We start from the raw sequence: 21,349 nt of genomic DNA on the forward strand, positions 1-21,349 counted from the left end.
TGTAGCCGCTTTGTAAATGCAAAGTAGAGATACTTCCTGAAGCAGTGCACTGATGTTACTTGTGTTCTTGTAGAATGAGCCTTTACTCCATATAGGGTAGGAAGATGTGACAGCTGATAGCGGAGTAGGATACAGCCAGAAATCCATTTAGAGATCTCCCTAGTGAGAGAAGGTCCCGATGATGGGGGAAATTGAGGCTCAGGAAGAGAAAAACATCTTCTGGTGTAATACAAGTCTCTGTCCTCCCTGGGGCAGGTGGAGGTGGGTGCTCCCCCAGGCAGGGAATCTAACTTATTAAAATTACAGTATAAGCTGTTTTATCTGGCACTTCACCAACCAAAAAGCTCTATAAACCGGCATTTCTGATCTTCATTGAAATTCCAGTTTATAGTCCGGTTGGCGCGGGGCTGGCAGGGGGTTGCAGTGCAGGAGGGGGTGCGGAGCGCTGGCTCTGGGAAGGAGTTTGGCTGTGGGAGGGGGCTCAGGGCAGAGAGTTGGGGCATAATGGGGGTGCCGGATCCAGGTTGTGCTCACCTCGGGCAGCTCTCCACAAGCCACAAACTGTCCCAGCTGCTCTTAGGCGGAGGCGCGGTAGGCGGCTCCGCGCACTGCCCCTGCCCCGCCCCGAGCACTAGCTCCGTAGTTCCCATTGCTTGGGAACCATGGTCAATGGGAGCTGCGGGGGCAGTGCCTGTGGGCAGAGACAGCGCACAGAGCTGCCTGCCACGCCTCCACCTAGGAGCAGCTGGGACAGGTCGCCACTTGTGGGGAGCTGCCTGAGGTGAGCGCCCCTGGATCCGGCACCCGCCTGTACCCGCTCCTGTGCCCCAATCCCCTGCCCCAAGCCCTCTCCCACACCCAAACTCCTTCCCAGAGCCCGCATTCCACAACCCCTCCCACACCCCCCAACCCCGCACCCTCTTCCGCACCCTCTTCCGCACCCAAACTCCCTCCCTCTTAGTTAACCGGCATTCTTCACTTACCGGCACTCCCTATTCCCCCAACATGCTAGATAAAACAGCTTTTATTGTATTAAGAACTAAGCAAAAAATACAGTAAAGGCAAACTATAAAATATTTACAGATCGAAGAATAACGATGAAGTAACCGTTCTGAACACTGGAGATTCTGACTCAAGCAACATAGTGGTAAGAAGGAACTGGAGAGGTGGTTGATCTTCTCTGCCCTTTATACCCTTAGTTTGAGGCATGAGGAGAGCAAGGGCACATGTGTAGACCAACCGACACTGCTTGTAAGAATTCTCTTACTCCAGGCGCATGAAGCGCACGTGCACCCGCAGTGAAATATACATAGGGGCAGCACTAGAAGGAGGACAGTTCAATACCTGAATTTAAGCCCTCAGATGTTTTCCAGCTGCAAATGATGGCATTAGTTACCTCTAAAACAGAGCACAGCCACCTTAATGGAGTTAGTAATTTCATCAACTCTCTTAAGAAAAACAGAACCCTGAACTCAGGCTTTGGCAGGTAAGTGACAGATGAAATGCTTTAAGAGCCATTTGGTTTAAGTTGACACATTTGGGATCTTTTAAAAAAGGTATACATTTACTTTTAAATGAAGACCCATTTAATGTTGCTGTTCTTCCGGTTGCTAGCTTTCCACTGCAGGATGAATTAAGTTATTTAGCTTCATTAGTTATGAAACATTAAGACGCTAGACATGATAAAAAGCTGATGTGGTTGTTAACTATAAGTGGGATGAGTATGAGAGGAAGAAGTGAAATAACAAGCAGTGGTTGTTCAAATGTAAAATCTGTCTAGTCAAGATAGCCAAAAGAAATTATGCTGAGACAAGCAACCCAACTAAAGGATTCCATTGTAGTGTTTAGGCAGAACATTTGGCATGGTTCAAAAGGCAAAATACTACTGCTTTTCTTCTGCAATCTCTTAACAAGTGTGAATAGGGGATTAAGTTTTGGTAACTGAAAACATTAGATGCCTCATCACTGGCTCCAACCGTCTCCCTTTAATGGTTTACTATGTTTTAAACAATTACAAACAACTGGATGCATACTGGAAGTGAAGGACAACTTATCAGCAGATATCCCTTGTCAGGTGAGAAGGAGGTCACACTGTCAACAACAATAATCTGTTGATCCCAATCTTTTCCCAATCTCTTGGCATACAGAACAAACTAAACTACTGAGAATTTAGGCAGAGATCCCTCGAGGAATACAACCAACAGGAAAGCAAGAAAAAAGTATCAAAGGGAATATTTTTATATCTGGAAGAGAAAATTGGTTTGTTTTAATTTTGTGTGTTGCCATGTCCTATCTTGACAATATTGATTATTCAAAACTCAAAAATTTCTGTATGTTTAAAGACTGCCACCTAGTGTTCAAGAAGCATCACAGACTGCTTCTGCAAAGCCATGATCGGGCACATATCCTCTCCACCTCTATGTTATCCCCAATAGAAAGCAACATTGTGTAGTTTACTAGAAAAAAGTTAAAAGGATTTTCTCTCCCTACCCACTTTCTCCCACTGTTTTTACTTTTCCTCTCCATTCCCCCTTATCCCCTGTGGGAAAAAAGTTTTTTAAAAAAGTGAGTGGAATTTCTCTAAAATTTTGAAAAAAAATGAAAAATTTCAAAATTTGAAACTAAAAATTTGTATTTTGAAATTTTAGCAGAAAATGTCAACTAAAGTGATTTTTTCCAGCACAGAATGTCATCACTGAAATTTTATTTTTCATTAAAAAAAATTCAACCAGTCCTATGACTTATAGATTGCACTGTGCCCAACAACAAATTATTTATTACTACATAAAGTAGAGGAGGAAAAGCAGTCAGTCCTGTAATCAACATCAGCAGGAAAGGGGCTGCGGACCTAATGGTGCCTCTTCAGTCAACAGAATAAAAAACTACCAACCAGCCAGGCAGGGGATGGACTTAAGCTGGCTGAGAGGGGGTGCTATAGATACTACTGCCTGTGGAAAACAGTCACTAATGATTATGACTCAGAAAAACCTCAGTGAGAGTTCTGGCTGATGACTGTGGCTGGACACATGGACCCCTGGGGAATTAGAAAATGCCCCTCTGGATATATAAAAATATAGAGGAAAGAGAGATAATGAGTCTGGGTTCCAGTGACCCTCCCCCCGGGCAGTCTGCAGAGCACAATGGGGTCAATAAGGAGCTAGCTGGCTCTCACAGTAAACAGCCAGTGAGGCCAGTGCTTTTTATCGATGCTAAAAGGACTCAGACGCTTCCTGCCATTTAATCCGGGACCATTTTTCTTTCAAAGAACAGGAAAAGCCTCAAGAGATTCCCACAGTGATCGCAACTACGTCTGCTGCTAGGGTAGTGGGAATTCAGTCAGAGAGAGATGGGGACAGGGTTAAGAGAGATAGAAGCTGCTTCAGTACCTACTTATTTTAAAGCTTTGCACCCACAGTTCAATTTTACATTCACTGGGCTTTATCCTTGCATCAAACTGCTTCTTCGGTGCTTCATTATTCATTTTCCATAATGACTTGGATCATACCTGCATCCATACATACACACTGCTCCCCTGTCCCTGCATCTATGTCCCTTCTCAGCACTCAAACTTAAACCTACTCTATTTCTCACTTAACCAACATCCACTTGCTTAATCCAGTTTCGGTATACACTTCCTCCACCACCCACCTGCTTACCTTTGCTTCTCTCTCTCCCTGACACCCATATGCTTAACCTTGCACCTGCGTCATTCACCATATAGTTACTTACAATGAGTGCACACCCACAAGATTCTTGTGTATTGTTATTCAAACAATATTTAAATCCAACTTTTTTCTTTTATAAGCTTTTGCAAGTGGCAGAATGAGATGTCAAGATTTTTTCAGAACACATCCTCATCTTTTGAGGTCCACCTCAGCCACAAAGCTTTCTTATATTCGTGCACCTCTCCTTTCATGCCTTCCCACCTACTTTACCCCAACACGTTTATCCCTCCCATTTTCTTTTATCTGCAGTAATTAACCTTTTGATTTTGTATAATTGCTGGAGACCAAACAGCATAAGATTTCACCACATAGTATAAATCAGATTAATCTGAAACTATCTCAACAGGTACATTAGCCCCACTAAATAGTGAGTGAGAGTGTGTGTGTGATAACCTGTCTTCAATTCCCTTATGAGAAATCTTAGTAAACCAGAAAGCAGCAAGCAAAAACCATTTTCCTTTTACCCTGCTCATGTCCCCCTCCAAAGAACCTTGACCCAAAAGGGTCTTGGGAACAAGCTAGCATTCTGGCAGCATGAGCTGTTTTTCCTCTTGCTTATCTCTCAAATCTCTAGTGCTTCATGCAGGCCACGGTTCAGGTCCATCATTCTGCAAAGTAACAGTATTCCCAGCTACTGAATGTCACTGTGGTACTGCTAATCAAACTGGGAGCTAGTTACCTATGCTCAGAATTATGGGCTAATCAAGAGGATCAAAATGAAGGCTGAGATTGCTTTATTATTGCAGTGATATCTTTTTCTTCCCCTGGCCCCAGAATTTAAGCGAATCTGCCATGTTGCAAACACAGATTTTTCTAGTCCAAATCCAGTGAATCATCCCCTCCTCTCCCGTTCCCCCCCGCCCGCCTTTGCCTCTCAGGCCATTTCACCCTATATTTGGTTCCCCACATCTTGCCTTTTCTTTGCAGACTGCTGCAAGAGTAACGTTTATCCTCTAGTTCAGAGGACTGACAAACAGACCTCCTAGGCCAATACCACAGTGTCTCAGTGGACTTGCTCACAAGAGGCACTTGTGAAATGAGTGTCTATCCACCAATCTCTAGAGAGTCTTCTTTCTGGATCAGTGATGGAAGAAGTATTTTTGAATGTGCGCCTAGCAGGAGGACAGGGGACAAGGGGAGGGGCAAAAAACAAAGCCCTAGTATTGTTGGCTAGCAATCAAAAACATCTCTTTATTGCCTAAAATGCTGGTTGAGTTACAGGGCCGGCCTACAGGAAAATGGCACCCTGGACGAACTTGCATTTTGGTTCCCTTGGCCCCCATGGGTGTGGTGCCATGAGCCCACCATGGGCTCCCCAGGCTCCCCTCCCTCCCTTTGCCCCAAAGGCCTGCTGGCTCTCCTGCATCCCTAATCCCTGCACCCCCTTCGCTCCTAACCCCTGCATCCCCCTCCTGCACCCACCTGGGGAAACTGACCTGGATGCACGAAGCAGCTGACATTGCTGCTCGCTCCCCCCTGGACTGCTGCTCCTCTGCCCCGCACACCCCTAGAGGGCTGTGAGGGGGGGAGCGAGGAGCAACATCTGGGCTCCCTACATCGAGGTCACTTTCCCCGCCTGGGCTGCGTAAGGAGAGGGCATGCGAGCAGCAGCTCCTGATGCCTCACAGCCCAGGTGGGGAAAGTGACCTGGGTGCAGGGAGCCTGGGTGTGTGTGTCTGCGTGAGGGAGACTGTGTGTGAGAGTAAAAACAGCTAACAAAAGCCAAAGCTGGCCAAAACACCAGCCATGTGCTGCTCCCACTAAAAGGGAACCATCATACTATCTCATCCTTCCCATTTCTCATATGAACTACCAGGGCTTGAATTAAATTTTTGTATGAAATTGGGGCGAATTTAAAAACTGTTTAAAACATTTTAAAAATAAAAAATATGAAAAACTTTAATACATTTTATTTACAGTGTCATTATTCATACTAGTCTTGCTAGTCCTCCCCCCCAGGCAGAGAGGCACCGAGGCTAGGATCAGGACCAGCTGTGCCCCCAAAACACCAGGCCAACCTTCCAAATTGGACCAGATCCACATCCCTCCCCAGACCAAACCCCCTGAACTGGACCCGACCCACATCCCTCCCTAGACCAGGGGCACTAGTGGGGGAACTGGGGGAGGTCTGTCTCCCCCAGGGGTGCTGGTGAGGGGTAGGGGGCACTGGGTCTCCCCCAGGGATGCTGGTGGGGGGATGGGGCAAAGGGACTCTAGTTGCTCCACGGGGCCCGGGCCAAGGGGGCTTACCTGGAGCAAGGAGGACCCACTGGTTGGGGTGTCCGTCCACTGGGTGTTGGTGCTGCCTACTGCCCAGCATGGTCCGGGACCCCCACACTCCCCGGCCTCCACATTCAAATAATGGTGGGGCCGGGGCGGGCACAGGGGCGAGCTGCATGCACAGCATCCTCCCACCAGCGCTGCCCCAGGCTCGGCAGGGGCCCGGGAGCCCAGGGAGGAGGCGGGGACCACACCACTGGGGAGCCCAACTGTCCGAGGTGCACGGCAGCCAGAAACCCCCGGGCCTGCTGCCTCCCCTCCCCCCACTCGCTCCACCAAGTGGTACAAGCCTCTGGGCAGAGGAGGTGGGGCTCGGGCAGAGCCGCAGGGGCTGAGGGCTCCTCTCCGCCCTGTCACTGGCAGGAGCCCTCAGCTTGCTGCCGGCTGGCTGACAGGAGCAAGTGGAAGGGGAAGAAGGGGCAGGGAGGAGGGGGCAGTCCTGGGCCCGCTGGCCAAGAGGGGCCGGGCCAGCACACAGCGCCCTCTTTGGCAAGCTGCCCTGGGCAGCCAGCCCAGCTGCCAACCCCAAAGGCCGGCCCTGTTGAGTTAAGCACCAGAAGAGGTTGTGTTAAACTAGTTCTGCCCCCACTGGCTGCTTTGCTCCAGACAACGTATGGGTAGAAATCAGAGCACTTTAAGAAGTTAAAGGGATACTTTTTCACTCAAAGGAAAAAGAACAGATGACCTTACTTTCCTAGTCCCATTAATCTATTCCACTATAGAAATTTAGAAAGGAATTAGAAACTCACCTGGTATCCTGATGAAAGACCAGCCATTCTGAGGCCTGACCCCCAACAACCCTCCCGGATACTCTGGGAAGAACTGGGAACATCGTTTCAGGTAATCAGCTGCTAGTTCAGGTGCCCCATTCAATATACACTGCTTTGTTTCAAGACTTCCTCCTTCCTTAAATGCCCTATGTTCATACTCTGCGCTTTTATCATTGCAGTAGAAATCCAGAGGCACTGCTATTACCTATGAGTAAACACAAGTAAAATAATGAATACATATACTCATATTTTCCCTCTTCTCACACAAAAAAAAGTCTTCAGTTAAATTAGTTTCCAGAGGGACAAGATTTAAAAGCAAAGTCATTATGTTTATACAAATGGTAATACCATCTTAAACTGATTTAAAATAATGAGAGCTGCAAAAAAATAGTGCCCAGTCAATGCTCAGGCATGAACTATTGTCCTTCCTGATAATCTGTACTTTGACTTGCACTTAGTGCCAACTGTTAAAAGATGGAGGGCAAAACTAAGATCAAATAATGTGCACTGTCACTGTATAGCTCATTTCATCTATGTTTGGTTTGAATTCTTCACTGACTAGTAATTACTTGTCAGAGTCCAGCTTTGCACAACTCCCTCAACTTCTCTCCTACCCTAGAAGGCTACTGCATTTCAGCAGTGACCTACGTATAGTTGAAATACTGAAGATGTGGAAATCAGGAAAGAAAAATGTAAAAAGGGGGAAAGAAGACACAGTTTGGTAGTCTTTCAGAGGCAGCACTTGGCAACGATGGGCCATACAAATAATAATACAAGATTTCAGTATCTAGGATGAGTAGGCAGGTTTATCTTAAATTTTTTAGCTAGTCATTCTGTGCATCCCTTTCCCCACTGCCTGCTTTCAATATGCTCTCTCCAGCTACATAGAATAGTCTTTTGCCAACACAGGAACCCAGGCTTTATACCATAACTAGCTATCTTGGACCATCTCCATCATTTTAATCTTTGCTGCTATCTGGATGGAGAGTAGGACTGGTTAGCCAAATAGCAGTGTGTTCAGATGGCTGAAAATCCCTTGATAAAGTGTCTGCTCCAGTAGACAAGGCTGCCTTTTGTATCGATCTATAGTATTCTCTTATCTCTCCTCACCAGGCTAGCAGGCAACTCTGAGGTGCCATCCTGTGCAGCAGATTACTACTCAGAATAAACACATTTTAACAGCTGCCTAACGAAGAGCACGGAGTTAAGATGGATGCAAGAAGCAACGGGAAAGACAGGGAGTGCTGTGCCATGTAATCCCAGATGTTCTCGTCCATTTTTACCTAGAAGGACAGTTGAAAAACAGGGTTCTGCTTCCATCTGATAGTTTCCTTTTCTCTCCCCATTTCACCAAAGTGATGAAAACAGAAGGAATCATGGGAAAAGTCTGACACATCACACATACAACTGCTCTGTTGGGATGCTCTACAGACCTCTCACTAACTGTTAGAGCATAAAATCCAAAGCAGATAGAGCAAATACATCACTTTCTTTTACAAGCCTAAAATTAAAGCACCAAACTGCCATTTAACATGCAGTATTATACAAGAAGGGGTACACTGCCAACTTCCTCTTCTCCTTTCTGAGTGTAAGTCTGCTTTGGGCCAAGCATTCTGGGGGAAAGACTCTGCAAAAGTTCTTTATATTCCATTTCCTATAAAGAAGATAGAGGAAGTTTTAACATGCTTTTGAGAGACCTGGAAAGATGCTTTGAATTCATTACCTCAACAGCTTCAAAATAATGAAAGCAAAATTTCAACATTTCAGTGCATATTATGAAATTAATTCCCTAAGATGAGAGAAAAGTTATTTATTGATAATGGTGTGTTTGTAGTTTTCTTCTCTAATCCAGGAAATAAGTATGTCATCACTTTAGAGGACACAGTGCTATATACCAGAAGTAGGATGTAGAAAATTGATGTTATTTATGCAGGTGTATGAAAACTAGGAATTCTCTGCCACAATTTCCAGCAGTTAGGGTAGATCCTGACCAGTTAAATCAAGGTAAAAGGAATTAGAGCCTGCATCTACACTAGGGGAAAGACTGTGGCTAACCTTTACCTATCTTCAACCTCTTTTCCTTAAATCGATAAAACCTTGTTTCCCGAATGGAAGGTTTTCTTTGCAACCATAAGGACTAGAGGCTTATTTTTTTTAAATGAAAGCTTAGATTCTGGCACACAATTATGGTACAAATTCAAACTGAAAAACAAGTAGTGCAGCAATTTGTGTATTTCAACACACACAAGGTCTGACTTATTCACAGACTAGAAATGGCTTTGAGCATACTTGTTTCCATAGTGCCAATAGAGGTACACCACAGCTGCAGCTCTTCCAAGAGCAAAGAAATAGGGATTTGGGAAGGTGGAACAGGATGTCAGGATTTCACTTTAGACCAACCTGAAATCAGTAATGAATACTAGAACAGTTAATTCACTGAGGACTCAGAATACCATCATTATGAAAAAATAAATTTAATCAGAACCAAAAGGCAGGGTTGAGCGCTTAGCACTGATTCTAAGAGGATTTGCTGCAATACACTGCCATCTGCAGTCAAAGCAAGAGACTGTATTTAGTGCAAGGCAGCAAGGTTTCTCATGATGAATGAATTTCAGACTCCTTTGCCTGAACACTGATCCCACAGTAATAGTGGCGAAAATGTACCCAGGGGCCTATCTTTCCCCTTCGTAAAGGACATTGTTTACTCTCAAGTTGTAGTTTGTATTTCTACACTCAACAAATCTGAGTTGGAACAGAGAAGAATATTCCCTACAGCAATGATGCCCAAACTTTTTACCTTTTACTACTTGGAAGGCGCTTGAAGGCCAGCACTTTACTCAAAATGGAGCAGTCTGTAGCCACTTCCATATTTAATAAAGAAGTGTGACCTGTGTAGACTTGTAGGCCCTAGCATGCAATTCATTATGGCTGCTGAACTCAAGATGGAAAGTTGTGTGCCAGGAACCCTAATTTCCTCAGGCTACACCTCTGTATGGAAAAAATGAGAGTAACTCCGAGGGCTGCACTTGGGTCATATCTGACCCTAAAGGAAGAGCTATTAGAAGAGAATGCCAAGGGAACTCTACATGCCTGAGGTGTCTGAAAGCACTCTCTATATTAACAGGAAAGAACCTTCACATGTAGGAAGTGTGCACATGTAAAGGTTATTAATATCTTAGGCCATAATTGGGGCAATCTGAGTTAGTCATGACAGCTCCAGATACACACACACACAAATATTTATAAGACACCATCCAAAAACATCTACATGTCCTTCAAGAAAAAAAAAAATCATACAAAGTGCTGAGGAACCTGTAAAAGGAAGGGGAAAAAAAAGAAATATGAAACTTTTCCATTAGTATTATTTGTCCATGTGCGCACATATCTCTCCCTCACCGTCAGGTTTGTTCTTGTGGTGCTATATGTAATGAAAGGCAGTTAGTCCCTGACTCCAAATTCTCATGTTTATTAATGCATGCTATCAAATTGTATTAGTGCAGCAATCATGGATTAGATCAGTAAGAAGATACTCTATTTTGAGGTAATCTACATATATCCTCTTTAACTCAACAGTTATACAGTATAAAAATCAGTGCTAGTTTAAGGAATACTTTCTCTATTTTCATGCAAAATTAACCCTGAATATGTTGTAGGATTTTTAAATCACCTATCATTGGGATATCTGGAATCCATACAGGAGTTTATCAAACTCAAACTGAAGTGAACAATACATAATGCTCTGGACTGATTTCATGAGCCAACTAAACGTAAGAACATGAGACACACATGTATCCTTCAAATCACCTTCATGTTTCAGACCTATCTCTGTCTGATTCAGTATAACGGCTTACAAATGCATACAAATTATACTCTGTCACAACCTCAACCATCATCTACACACAATCCCATCCCTGTCTCTCGCTCCATTAACTTCCCACAGCTCATCATAGCTCAGCACCAACAGCGGGACATTCTTTCTGGAAGCATTTGGGCTTATTCTGCTGTTTAAAGACTTGTACATTCTTGCCAACAGTTTATAACAAGCGTGAAACTCTTAAATCTTCACTTCCCAGGAAAGCAAAGCCCTGTCTCCACTTAATCCTTTCTATGTAGTAGCCAAGCCAAACCAAGACCAGACAATTTCCCCATTTACAAGAGTTATGACAAAATAAACTGCAGACACTATTTTCCCCCACCTGCCCAATACTGGATCAGCATATCAGTTCCTGAGCTGAGCTTTTAACCATGCTCCACTCACACTGACCTGCAGTACAGAAAATACACACATACCTTCATAGATGACACAACTTATTTATGGAGGTCAGTGAAGAGCCCCTACGCTACAGAGTTGACATAAGTAATTCTAGGGAGATGAGGGTTTCATTCACATCTATTTTCAGCTGACTGTCCGTTCTTGAACAATGTGATGTTAGGACCTGGAAGGATATCCCCCATTCTGCAAGGCCTAGTCAGATTTTTGGCCTCACAATCAGAGCAGATGAGCTCATTCCAGGAGGTGCCAAGGAGAAGCAAACAGGCGATGAGTGCAGACAGCTATTTGCCATCTTCCTTTCCACAGATGCCAATGTATAATTACACACACATCCAGCGTCAGTCAAGCCCACTGATAAATCCAGCAATAACACAAACACAGATTAGAAATGGAACATTTGGGTGGTTTGGTGATAAGAGTCTTCTGCTCCCAGTCTGCTTCTCTATGATTATTACCATTATTGCTTCTCCATCAGCGACGGGGATTTATTGGCCTGCTATTGATTCAAAGTAAACAGTAGACATCAGGCTTGGGAGTGCAGGCTAATTGGAAGCAGATGTCCTCACTCGTGGCTCCTCTGCCGCCAACCTTCCAGTTCATTTAGGGAAGGGTTCTTTTTTTTGAGAGCAGGTGGTTGACTGGACTTCTGGAGCTATATGTGATAACCTATGAAGGCGTTTCATATCCATAAACACAGTTATTGCTAGCAAGAGAGTGAAAGCTTTTCACATTTTATTGGGACCATAAAATAAAGGGAATAAAAGATAAGTATGCCACACGAGTCATTTCCCGTAGATTTGGAGTTTCTTCTCATTCAGCCTGTTTCTTATTCTCCATGTTCAGCGTGCCCCCCCCCTTTTTTGGGGGGGGGCAGGTGAGGCTGAGGATGATGAATTACATAGTTCGAAAAAGACAAAAAGTCCAAGGGGCCAATCCTGCTGTAAGTGCTCCAACTTGGTGCTGAGCACCCACAACTCGCTTCGACTGTAGTCTAACTGCACAATGTGCTCAGCAGCTTGCTAGATCAGGCCCTGGCAGAGCGACCTCATTCTTATCCATCATCACCGTGTCTGTGCTATGGAGTCTAGCATGGTGTAGTTAGCGCACACCACATGCTTTTCTCACCTTATGCTGTTTCTCAAAAACTGCACTTTTACCCTGGCAACTGGGAGAAGCAGGATTCACCTCTTATTAAAAAACAATTTGCCAAAAACTCCTTATGAAAAGGGTATGCATGCATGGTTGGGAATTAATAAATAGATAACTGCATCTCTAGAGTGCCACAATAAAGAGAATAATTTACAGAGTAAAAATGGATTTCATGCAGTGTTATTGTGATAGCCTGTACCTCATATGACACCCTATACCCATGTTCACCACTTTTATATGGTTATGATGTATTTTGTACAAAATGTGCCTTGTGAGGTATCATTTGAAAACTCAATCTGCTGAGCATCGTTGTCCTGTTAAAATGTGTGCACCAACACTGAATATTGAGTTATAAGATTCTGCTATATGTTTGTTACTGAAACATTTTGTAATTCTGGGGAATGCCCACAGACTAACTCCCCAGTGTCAACAAAGAACTGACCACAGATGTTAGAAAACTATTAGTTACTGAAGCAACCATTCACCATCAGGTGTGACTGTAAACAAAAGATTTGCATGTCATCCCTCACATACGCAGGAGGTGTGAACAAGAAAGAGGGTATAAAATAAGAGACAATGGCTTCCTCATGACTCTTTTCCCACACCTCGACACATGGAAGCAAGATCATTTGGAAGACAAAGAGAAGCACCATTGAACTGTGGGAGGGGTGGCCCCAGGCTGGAAGGAAAGAGTCTATGAAATGTATTGCAACTTATGGTGAGACAATCTGTTTTTCTTTTAGAACTATTAGCCTTGGTAAAGTTTAGGAAATAGCTTGCGTGTTTATTTTTTAATTTCTTTTATAAAAGCATACAAGTCAGAATTGGTTATCACTTAAAATCACTTAAAATCTCTCTCTCTCTAGTTAATAAATTTGTTTCCTTGTTTATCTAAGCCAGTGTGCTTTTGGTTGAGGTGTCTGGAGAATCTCTACTCAGGTTAACAAAGGCTGTTGCATAGTCATTACTCTGTGATAGAATGGTGGACTTTTAATGAGCTTACACTGTCCAAGGGGGCCTTGAACAGTGTAAGATGCACATTTCTGGGGTGCCAGGGACTGAGGGATTTGCAGGTGTGGCCCTACATCTGTTCATGAGTGGCTGGGAGTAACTTTGCTGGGTGTGCCTTTAGATGGTAATGGATGTGTGAGCAGTGCTTGGATAGGCTGCTTTTCACTGGCAGAGCAAAATAAGAGATGTTCTGGTCTGGAAAATTAAGGTGACACAGCAGTTCAGTGGTTCAGCTTGCACTCTGGGACTATGTCTACACTACAGCCCTTACAGCAACACAGCTGTACTGCTGCAGCTGCACCGCTGTATAGTCTCCTGTGTAGCCGCTCTATGCCAGCAGGAGAGAGCTCTCCCGCTGGCATAATTAAACCCCCCCAATGAGCAGCGGTAGCTATGTCAGCAGGAGACGCTCTCCTGCTAACATAGCACTGTCCACACTAGCACTTTTGTCAGTGAAACTCATGTCGGTCAGGGCTGACCGACAAAAGTGCTAGTTTAGATAAAGTCTGGGGGATGTCACAATTATAAAAAGGGGGAAAAGTTGCTTTAATTTCTCCTGCTAAGAGAGACCTGCATACTCAGATGGGATGGAACTGGTGTCAAGTTACCTGCCGAGTTCTACACATTCTGGGCATGCAGCCCAAACATGCCTTGGTTAAGCAGAACATTCTTCTGCCCAAAAAAAGACGGTTACTTACCTTCTGTAACTGTTGTTCTTCGAGATGTGTTGTTCACGTCCATTCCACATTAGGTGTACGCGCGCTGCGTGCACGAACGTCGGAAACTTTTCCCCTCAGCGGCTCCCGTCGGGCCCGCAGGGTCTCCCTTCCCGCCAGAGCGGCGCCCCGCCCTAGCGTATATATATCCCTGCCGGCCCGACCCTCCCTCAGTTCCTTCTTGCCGGTGACTCCGACAGAGGGGAAGGAGGGTGGGAAGTGTAATGGACGTGAACAACACATCTCGAAGAACAACAGTTACAGAAGATAAGTAACCGTCTTTTCTTCTTCGAGTGCTTGTTCACGTTCATTCCACATTAGGTGACTCACAAGCTTACCATTGGAGGAGGGTAGGAGTCAAGGAATAACTGATTGAAGCACCGCCCTGCCGACCATCGCGTCATCTCTGGTCTGATGGTGGATCGCGTAGTGGGCTGTGAAGGTATGCACCGACGACCAGGTGGCTGCCTTGCAGATCTCCTGGAGCGGGACCTGCGCCAAGAAGGCCGTCGAGGACGCTTGGGCCCTAGTAGAGTGAGCCCTGATCTGAGGTGCAGGCATGTTGGCGAGCTCATAGCACGTACGTATGCAAAGCACGATCCACGCCGACAGGCGTTGCGTCGAAATAGGCTGGCCCCTCATTCGTTCCGCAATGGCCACAAACAGTTGAGTCGATTTACGGAAAGGCCTGGTACGGTCCAGATAAAAAGCCAACGCCCGCCGAACATCCAGGGTATGCAGGCTACGATGGCTGGGGTCCGTATGGGGCTTGGGGAAGAACACCGGCAAACAGATGTCCTGCCCCATTTGAAAACCCGTGACCACTTTAGGGAGAAATTTAGGGTGAGGTCTAAGCTGTACCTTATCCTTATGAAAGACGGTATAAGGAGGCTCCGAGGTGAGGGCCCTCAACTCCGATACCCTCCTAGCCGAGGTGACGGCCACGAGAAACGCGACCTTCCATGAAAGGTGCATGAGGGAGCAAGAGGCCAGGGGTTCAAAGGGAGGCCCCATGAGCTTAGTGAGGACCAGATTGAGGTCCCACGGGGGTATAGGTGGGCGGGAGTAGGGGAACATCCTCTCCAGCCCCTTGAGGAATCGGACTACAGTGGGATTGGAGAACACGGACCTCCCCGATTCCCCCGGGTGGAACGCCGATATGGCGGCTAGATGCACCTTAATAGAAGCGGGGGCTAGGCCTTGACGCTTGAGGTGCAGCAAGTAGTCCAGAATCAGTGGTACCGAGGCCTGCAAGGGCTGGATGTGCTGAGGCCCACACCATAGGGAGAAGCGTTTCCACTTGGCAAGGTAGGTCGCCCTTGTGGAGGGTTTCCTACTACCAAGGAGGATTTGCTGGACCTCCTGAGAGCACCTGTGCTCCACCTCACTTAGCCAGAGAGAAGCCATGCCGTGAGATGCAGCGATGGCAGGTTCGGGTGGAGTAGGCGACCCCGGTCTTGGGTGATGAGGTCGTGATGGAGGGGGAGGGCTATCGGAGTGGTCACGGACAGTTCCAACAGAGTTGTGAACCAATGTTGTCGTGGCCAAGCCGGGGCGATGAGAATGACTGTCGCCTTGTCCCTGCGGGTTTTGAGGAGGACCCTGTGGATGAGTGGGAACGGGGGGAAGGCATACCTCAGGCTCCCGCCCCACGGGATTGCAAAGGCGTCCGCCAGAGAGCCCGGACTGCGTTTCTGGAAGGAGCAAAACTGCGGGCACTGGCTGTTGTCCATGGTGGCAAACAGATCCACCTGGGGAAACCCCCACCTCAGGAAGATTGAACGGAGGACGTCCCGTCTCAGCCTCCACTCGTGCATGAGATAGGACCGGCTGAGACGGTCCGCCAGCCCGTTTTGGACCCCGGGGAGATATGCAGCCTGGAGGTGCACCGAATGGGCTATGCAGAATTCCCAGAGGAGGAGTGCCTCGCGACAGAGGGGAGAGGACCGGGACCCGCCCTGCTTGTTTATGTAAAACATAGCGGTAGTGTTGTCCGTCAGAACCGACACGCTGTGTCCTCTTATGGTGGCGTGAAAGGTCTGGCAGGCGAGGCGAACCGCCCTCAGCTCCTTCAGGTTGATGTGAAGCCACTGTTCCTCCCTGGACCACAAGCCCTGAGTGCGCAGGTCCCCTAGGTGCGCCCCCCAACCCAGGTCCGACGTGTCTGTCACTAACGTCAGAACTGGTTGCGGGGCGGCGAACGGGACCCCCGCACAAACCTGCTGTTGATCGAGCCACCAACAGAGGGCGCTCAATACCCGAGCCGGGATCGTGACGACCATGTCTAATGGGTCGCTGTTGGGGCGATATACCTGGGCCAACCACAGCTGCAGAGGCCGGAGTCTGAGGCGGGCGTGTCCGACTACGTGGGTGCATGCCGCCATGTGCCCCAAGAGTTGTAAGCAACATCTGGCCGTGGTCGTGGGGAATCGCTGAATGGAGGTCACGGCCTCCTGGATAGCCAGGAATCGCGATACGGGAAGACTCGCCCGTGCCGCCACCAAGTCCAGGACTGCCCCTATGAACTCCAGTCTCTGTGTGGGGACTAGTGAGGACTTGGGCACATTGACTAACAGGCCGAGTTCTTGGAATACTTGTAGCGCCAGTGCCACGTGGGCGCGAACCTCTGCCTCTGACCGGCCCGCCAAGAGCCAATCGTCTAGGTACGAGTAGACGCGCATCCGTCTTTTTCGAAGGAAGGCTGCTACCACGGACATGCATTTCGTGAAGACACGTGGGGCCGTTGCCAGACCGAAGGGCAAGACCGTAAACTGAAAATGACGCTGCTGGATAGTGAAGCGCAGGAACCGCCGGTGGGCCGGGCGGATGGCGATGTGAAAGTAGGCGTCTTTCATATCGAGGGCAGCGTACCAATCCCCCGGATCCAGGGAAGGAATGATGGTACCAAGGGAGACCATACGGAAACGTGGTTTTAGCAAGTACTTGTTCAGCTTGCGAAGGTCCAGGATAGGACGGAGTCCCCCTTTCGCTTTGGGAATGAGGAAGTATCTGGAATAGAACCCTTTTCCTCTGAGGTCCTGAGGAACCTCTTCCACCGCCCCTACAGCGAGGAGGGTCTGTACCTCCTGCATGAGGAGTTGCTCGTGAGAGGGGTCCCTGAAGAGGGACGGGGGTGGTGGGTGGGAGGGAGGGGGCGAGGAGAACTGGAGGGTGTAGCCTGACTCTACCGTGCGCAGGACCCAGTGGTCTGATGTTATATGAGACCAGGCACGGAAAAAATGGGACAGGCGGTCCCTGAAACACAGGGGGGGATCCGGAGAAGAGATGGGTACGCTGTCCTCGATCGCAGCTTCAAAATCCTTGTTTATTTCCCGGCTGCGGCTTATTGTGGCCCTGGTTTTGGCCTTGGTTAGGCGTATTGTTGCGCCTACGCCTATTGTCTCTGCCCCGTCTATGGTATGGTTCGTGCCGAGGGCGAGGTTGGTACTGCCTCTGTGGAGGCTGTGGTTTGAAGGGCTTCCTCTGTGTTACAGGGGTGTGCATCCCCAAGGACTTGAGGGTAGCCCGCGAGTCCTTGAGGCCATGGAGTCTGGCATCCGTTTGCTCCGAAAACAACCCTGACCCCTCAAACGGAAGGTCTTGAAGGGTGTTTTGCACCTCAGGGGGAAGACCAGAAGCCTGCAGCCACGCTGAGCGCCTCATTACCACGCCGGACGCGATAGTCCTAGCGGCCGCATCAGCCGAGTCGAGTGAGGCCTGTAATGAGGTCTTGGCCACCGCCTTTCCCTCGTCCACTATGGCCGCAAACTCGGGCTGCGATCCCTGAGGCGAGGCATCCTTAAATTTAGACACTGATGCCCAGGAATTAAAATTATGCCTATTGAGGATCGCTTGCTGGTTCGCGATCCGCAACTGGAGGCCTCCGGACGAGTAGACCTTTCTGCCAAACAAGTCCAATCTCTTCGCCTCCTTGGCCTTGGGGGCTGGGGCCTGCTGGCCATGCCACTCCCTCTCGTTGACCGCCGAAACAACCAGCGAACATGGGGCTGGATGGGAGAAGAGGAAGTCAAACCCCTTGGATGGGGCAAAATACTTTCTCTCGACGCCCCTTGCCGTCGGCGCAGAGGAGGCTGGCGTCTGCCATACAGTCTTATAATTTGACTGTACCGCCTTTATAAGCGGAAGTGCGATCCTGGAGGGACCCTCCGGGCTGAGAATGTCTACCATGGGGTCCTCCTGCTCAACAGTCTCCTCTGCCTGCAACCCCAAATTGAGGGCCACCCGGCGGAGCAGGTCCTGGTGTGCCCGATGGTCAATCGGGGGAGGGCCGGACACTGTTGTGCCCGCCACGGCTTCATCCGGTGAGGAGGAGGAAGTCATGGCCTTCTGTGCGTCCTCGTCCTCCTGCAACTCCTCCTCGGCGGGATGGTCCTCTGGGGTGTGTCCCCTGCCCTGGGTCAGGGACGGTGCCGGGCTCGGTACCGAGTCCGTCCTATCCCTGTCTGGCGGCCTGGAGACCGTGGCCTCCGCACGGGAGGCAGGGCGGTACCGTGGGGAGCGGGACCGGTGTCCTGAGGGGCCCGATCTCGAGGTTCTGGACGGAGGGCCTTGCTGATGATAGGCCCACGGGGTCCAGAATGGCCATTGTCCAGGATGGCTCCAATGTGGTTGCCAAGAGGCCTCGTGCTCCCTAGCGGCGTGCACTCTGCGGCCATATCTGCTGGAAAGGCCCGAGCCCTCCTCCGACGCCAAGGACGGCGATCTAGAGGGCCACGGCGGTGCCGTTGGGCGGTGCCGTTCCGGAGTCGGGGAGCGGTGCCTTCTGGAACGGGACCGTGAGAGGCGCCGTGCAGACCTGGACCTGGACCGGTACCGTCGATCCCGGGACCGGGAACGGCTGCGGGAGCGCGGTCTCGGGAACCTCGTGGCTGACGTGCCCCGGTGCCTGCTCGATCCGGGCTGCTGGGACGGTGCCTCGCTCGCGTCGGGGCCTGACTGTTTGGCGGCCCGTTGCGCGGCGGGAAGCCGGGAGTCCACCGAGGCGGAGCTCGACCGGGACCGGCGCCGTGTTCGGTGCCGAGATGGCGACCGCGACGGGCGCATCATCGCCGGCTTGCCCTTGGATGGCAGTCGCGGCGGAATGTCTTTAGCGCGGAGGTTACTTTCGGTGGACAATTCAATGAGGTCCTTTGCTGCCTCAAATGTGTCCGGGGTGGAGGGCTGTTCCAACAGTTCCTCCAGCCCCTCCTCCTCACTCGACGCGCTTATCCCGGGGCTCGACGGGCCCTTGGGCGCCGGAGCCACTGGTACCGGGATCTGTACCGGGGCCGTAACGGCCTTGGCAGCACTCGCAGTCTTCGCCGGTGCCGGCTTCTTGTGCGGGGAACGTCCCCTGGCCTTAGGCTGGCTCTTTGGCCTGGCCGGCGAAGAAGAACGGTGCCGGGTGTGTTCCCGTAGAGGCGGCACCGTAGGCTTAGGCTGTCCTGCCGGCGTTGGGTCGCGGACCGATGCCGGGGCACTCCGCACCGAGGTCGACGGTGCCGCGGAAGAGGAGGGCTGTAACGCCGCCTCCATGAGGAGCTGCTTAAGACGAAAGTCTCTCTCTTTCTTAGTCCTGGGCTTGAAAGCTTTACAAATCTTACAGCGCTCCTTTTGGTGGGCTTCCCCCAGGCAACGAAGACACGAGTCGTGCGGGTCGCTCAACGGCATAGGCCTGCGGCACATGGCACAAGCCTTGAAGCCTTGGGCGTGCGGCATGCCCCGCCGCCCAGGGCCGGTGCCGCCCAACCCCTATCACAAAGAGATTTAGGTCTTTGTGAGGGGCTAATAAACTACTATTTACACTAAACTTTAAACACTTAACTATTAACGAACTGATAACTATCACTAATCACTTATGCTAAGGGACACTCTCAGACGAGAGATAGAGTTGTTCCAACGTCGCCACGGGCGGTAAGAAGGAACTGAGGGAGGGTCGGGCCGGCAGGGATATATATACGCTAGGGCGGGGCGCCGCTCTGGCGGGAAGGGAGACCCTGCGGGCCCAACGGGAGCCGCTGAGGGAAAAAGTTTCCGACGTTCGTGCACGCGGCGCACGTACACCTAATGTGGAATGGACGTGAACAAGCACTCGAAGAAGAAACTCCATTCCTCTGAAATATCATTTATTGTGGAGGAATATTACATAATTTATAAAAAGGTATATATTTGAGGGTGGAGAGAAAGTAACCGTCACTATACTTCTAAACTGACGCTGGGAGGTATCTTCTCAGTATAGTTCCTAGAGCTTCACCGTGGTTGTTATAATTAGGCAACATCAGGAAAGATATGCATAGGAAAACAAAGCAACAGAAACAAAACACCCCAAAATGAAAACAGCACAACATCATAATACAAAACAATGTGGAACAAGAGTCAAAGACGCAGAATGATAAGTCATTTTAAAATGCTGCTAACAGAGCACAAGGCTACTGGACCAGGTAGTGCCACTCAACAATCAAGAGCTAGGAAATGCCAACCAGAGAAATTTCTAGATATTAGAATGTAGTTCTTCCTTTTCTGAATTGAGTGCTGAGTCCACTAATGGTATGTCTACACTGAAAATGCTACAGCAGCGCAGTAGCACTATAGTGCTTCCGTGCAGACACTTCCTATGCCAACAGGAGAGGTTCTCCCGTCGGTGTAGGTAATCCACCTCCCCGAGAGGCTAGAATTCTTCCATCAGCCTAGCACTGCCTATGCTGGGGGTTAGGTCGGTATAGTTATGTCTCTCGGGGGTGTGGATTATTCACACCCCTGAAAGATGTAGTTATACAGATGTAAGTTCCTAGCGTTGACCAGCACTTAGACAAACACCCATCCCACCCTCTAACAAATCTCCCTTCCCACTCCTCCAAAAAGAAAAAAAAAAAGCTCACCGCAGACAACAAACAGCTCCCATCCTCTTTAAATAATTCACTACTCTAAGACTGAATGTTAGTTTTACAGCCTTTGGGATTAAGAGAGGAGTTGAAATCAAGAGACATATTATTGGAAGAAACTACCCATATTGCAGAAAAACAGCGTATTACTGGCCAGATATACTGCTAGAATATTTAGGCTGAATTTCAGAAAGGGGACTGTGACGTTGCAGTCTATATAATTTTATAAAAATATGCTAATGAGCGAATATAATGTAACTGGAATATGCTTCATGCAAAAGGTCTCTTGTACGGTATCATTACAAAGCTTATAATCTACTGAGTGTGATCATCCTATTTGTATAAATGTACCACTCTTCTATCTGAAACTAGAAATATGAAATATAACTCTGAGGGGTGTAATTATGCAAAGTGTGGGCCATTAATGGTTTGGAATCTTGATGACTCCCATTAACCAGGACAATTGTCTGCAGATGGGTGTGTTTTACCTGTAAGCCTTCCTGTATACGTGTGTGCTGGCAAGTGGCAATGAAGTCTTGTAGTG

General features: G+C 48.6%; 1 protein-coding gene across 1 annotated transcript in view; it reads right to left on the bottom strand.

Moving 5' to 3' along the window:
• Positions 1-21,349, bottom strand: part of INO80 (INO80 complex ATPase subunit) — a 135,120-nt gene that overhangs the window by 38,679 nt on the left and 75,092 nt on the right. The window contains exon 26 of the mRNA XM_065403615.1: positions 6,755-6,980. Within this exon, the coding sequence (XP_065259687.1) occupies positions 6,755-6,980 (226 nt within the window). The remainder of the gene's footprint in view (positions 1-6,754; positions 6,981-21,349) is intronic.

This window comes from Emys orbicularis, chromosome 4 (genome assembly GCF_028017835.1).
Source record: "Emys orbicularis isolate rEmyOrb1 chromosome 4, rEmyOrb1.hap1, whole genome shotgun sequence".
NCBI classification, from domain to species: domain Eukaryota; kingdom Metazoa; phylum Chordata; order Testudines; family Emydidae; genus Emys; species Emys orbicularis.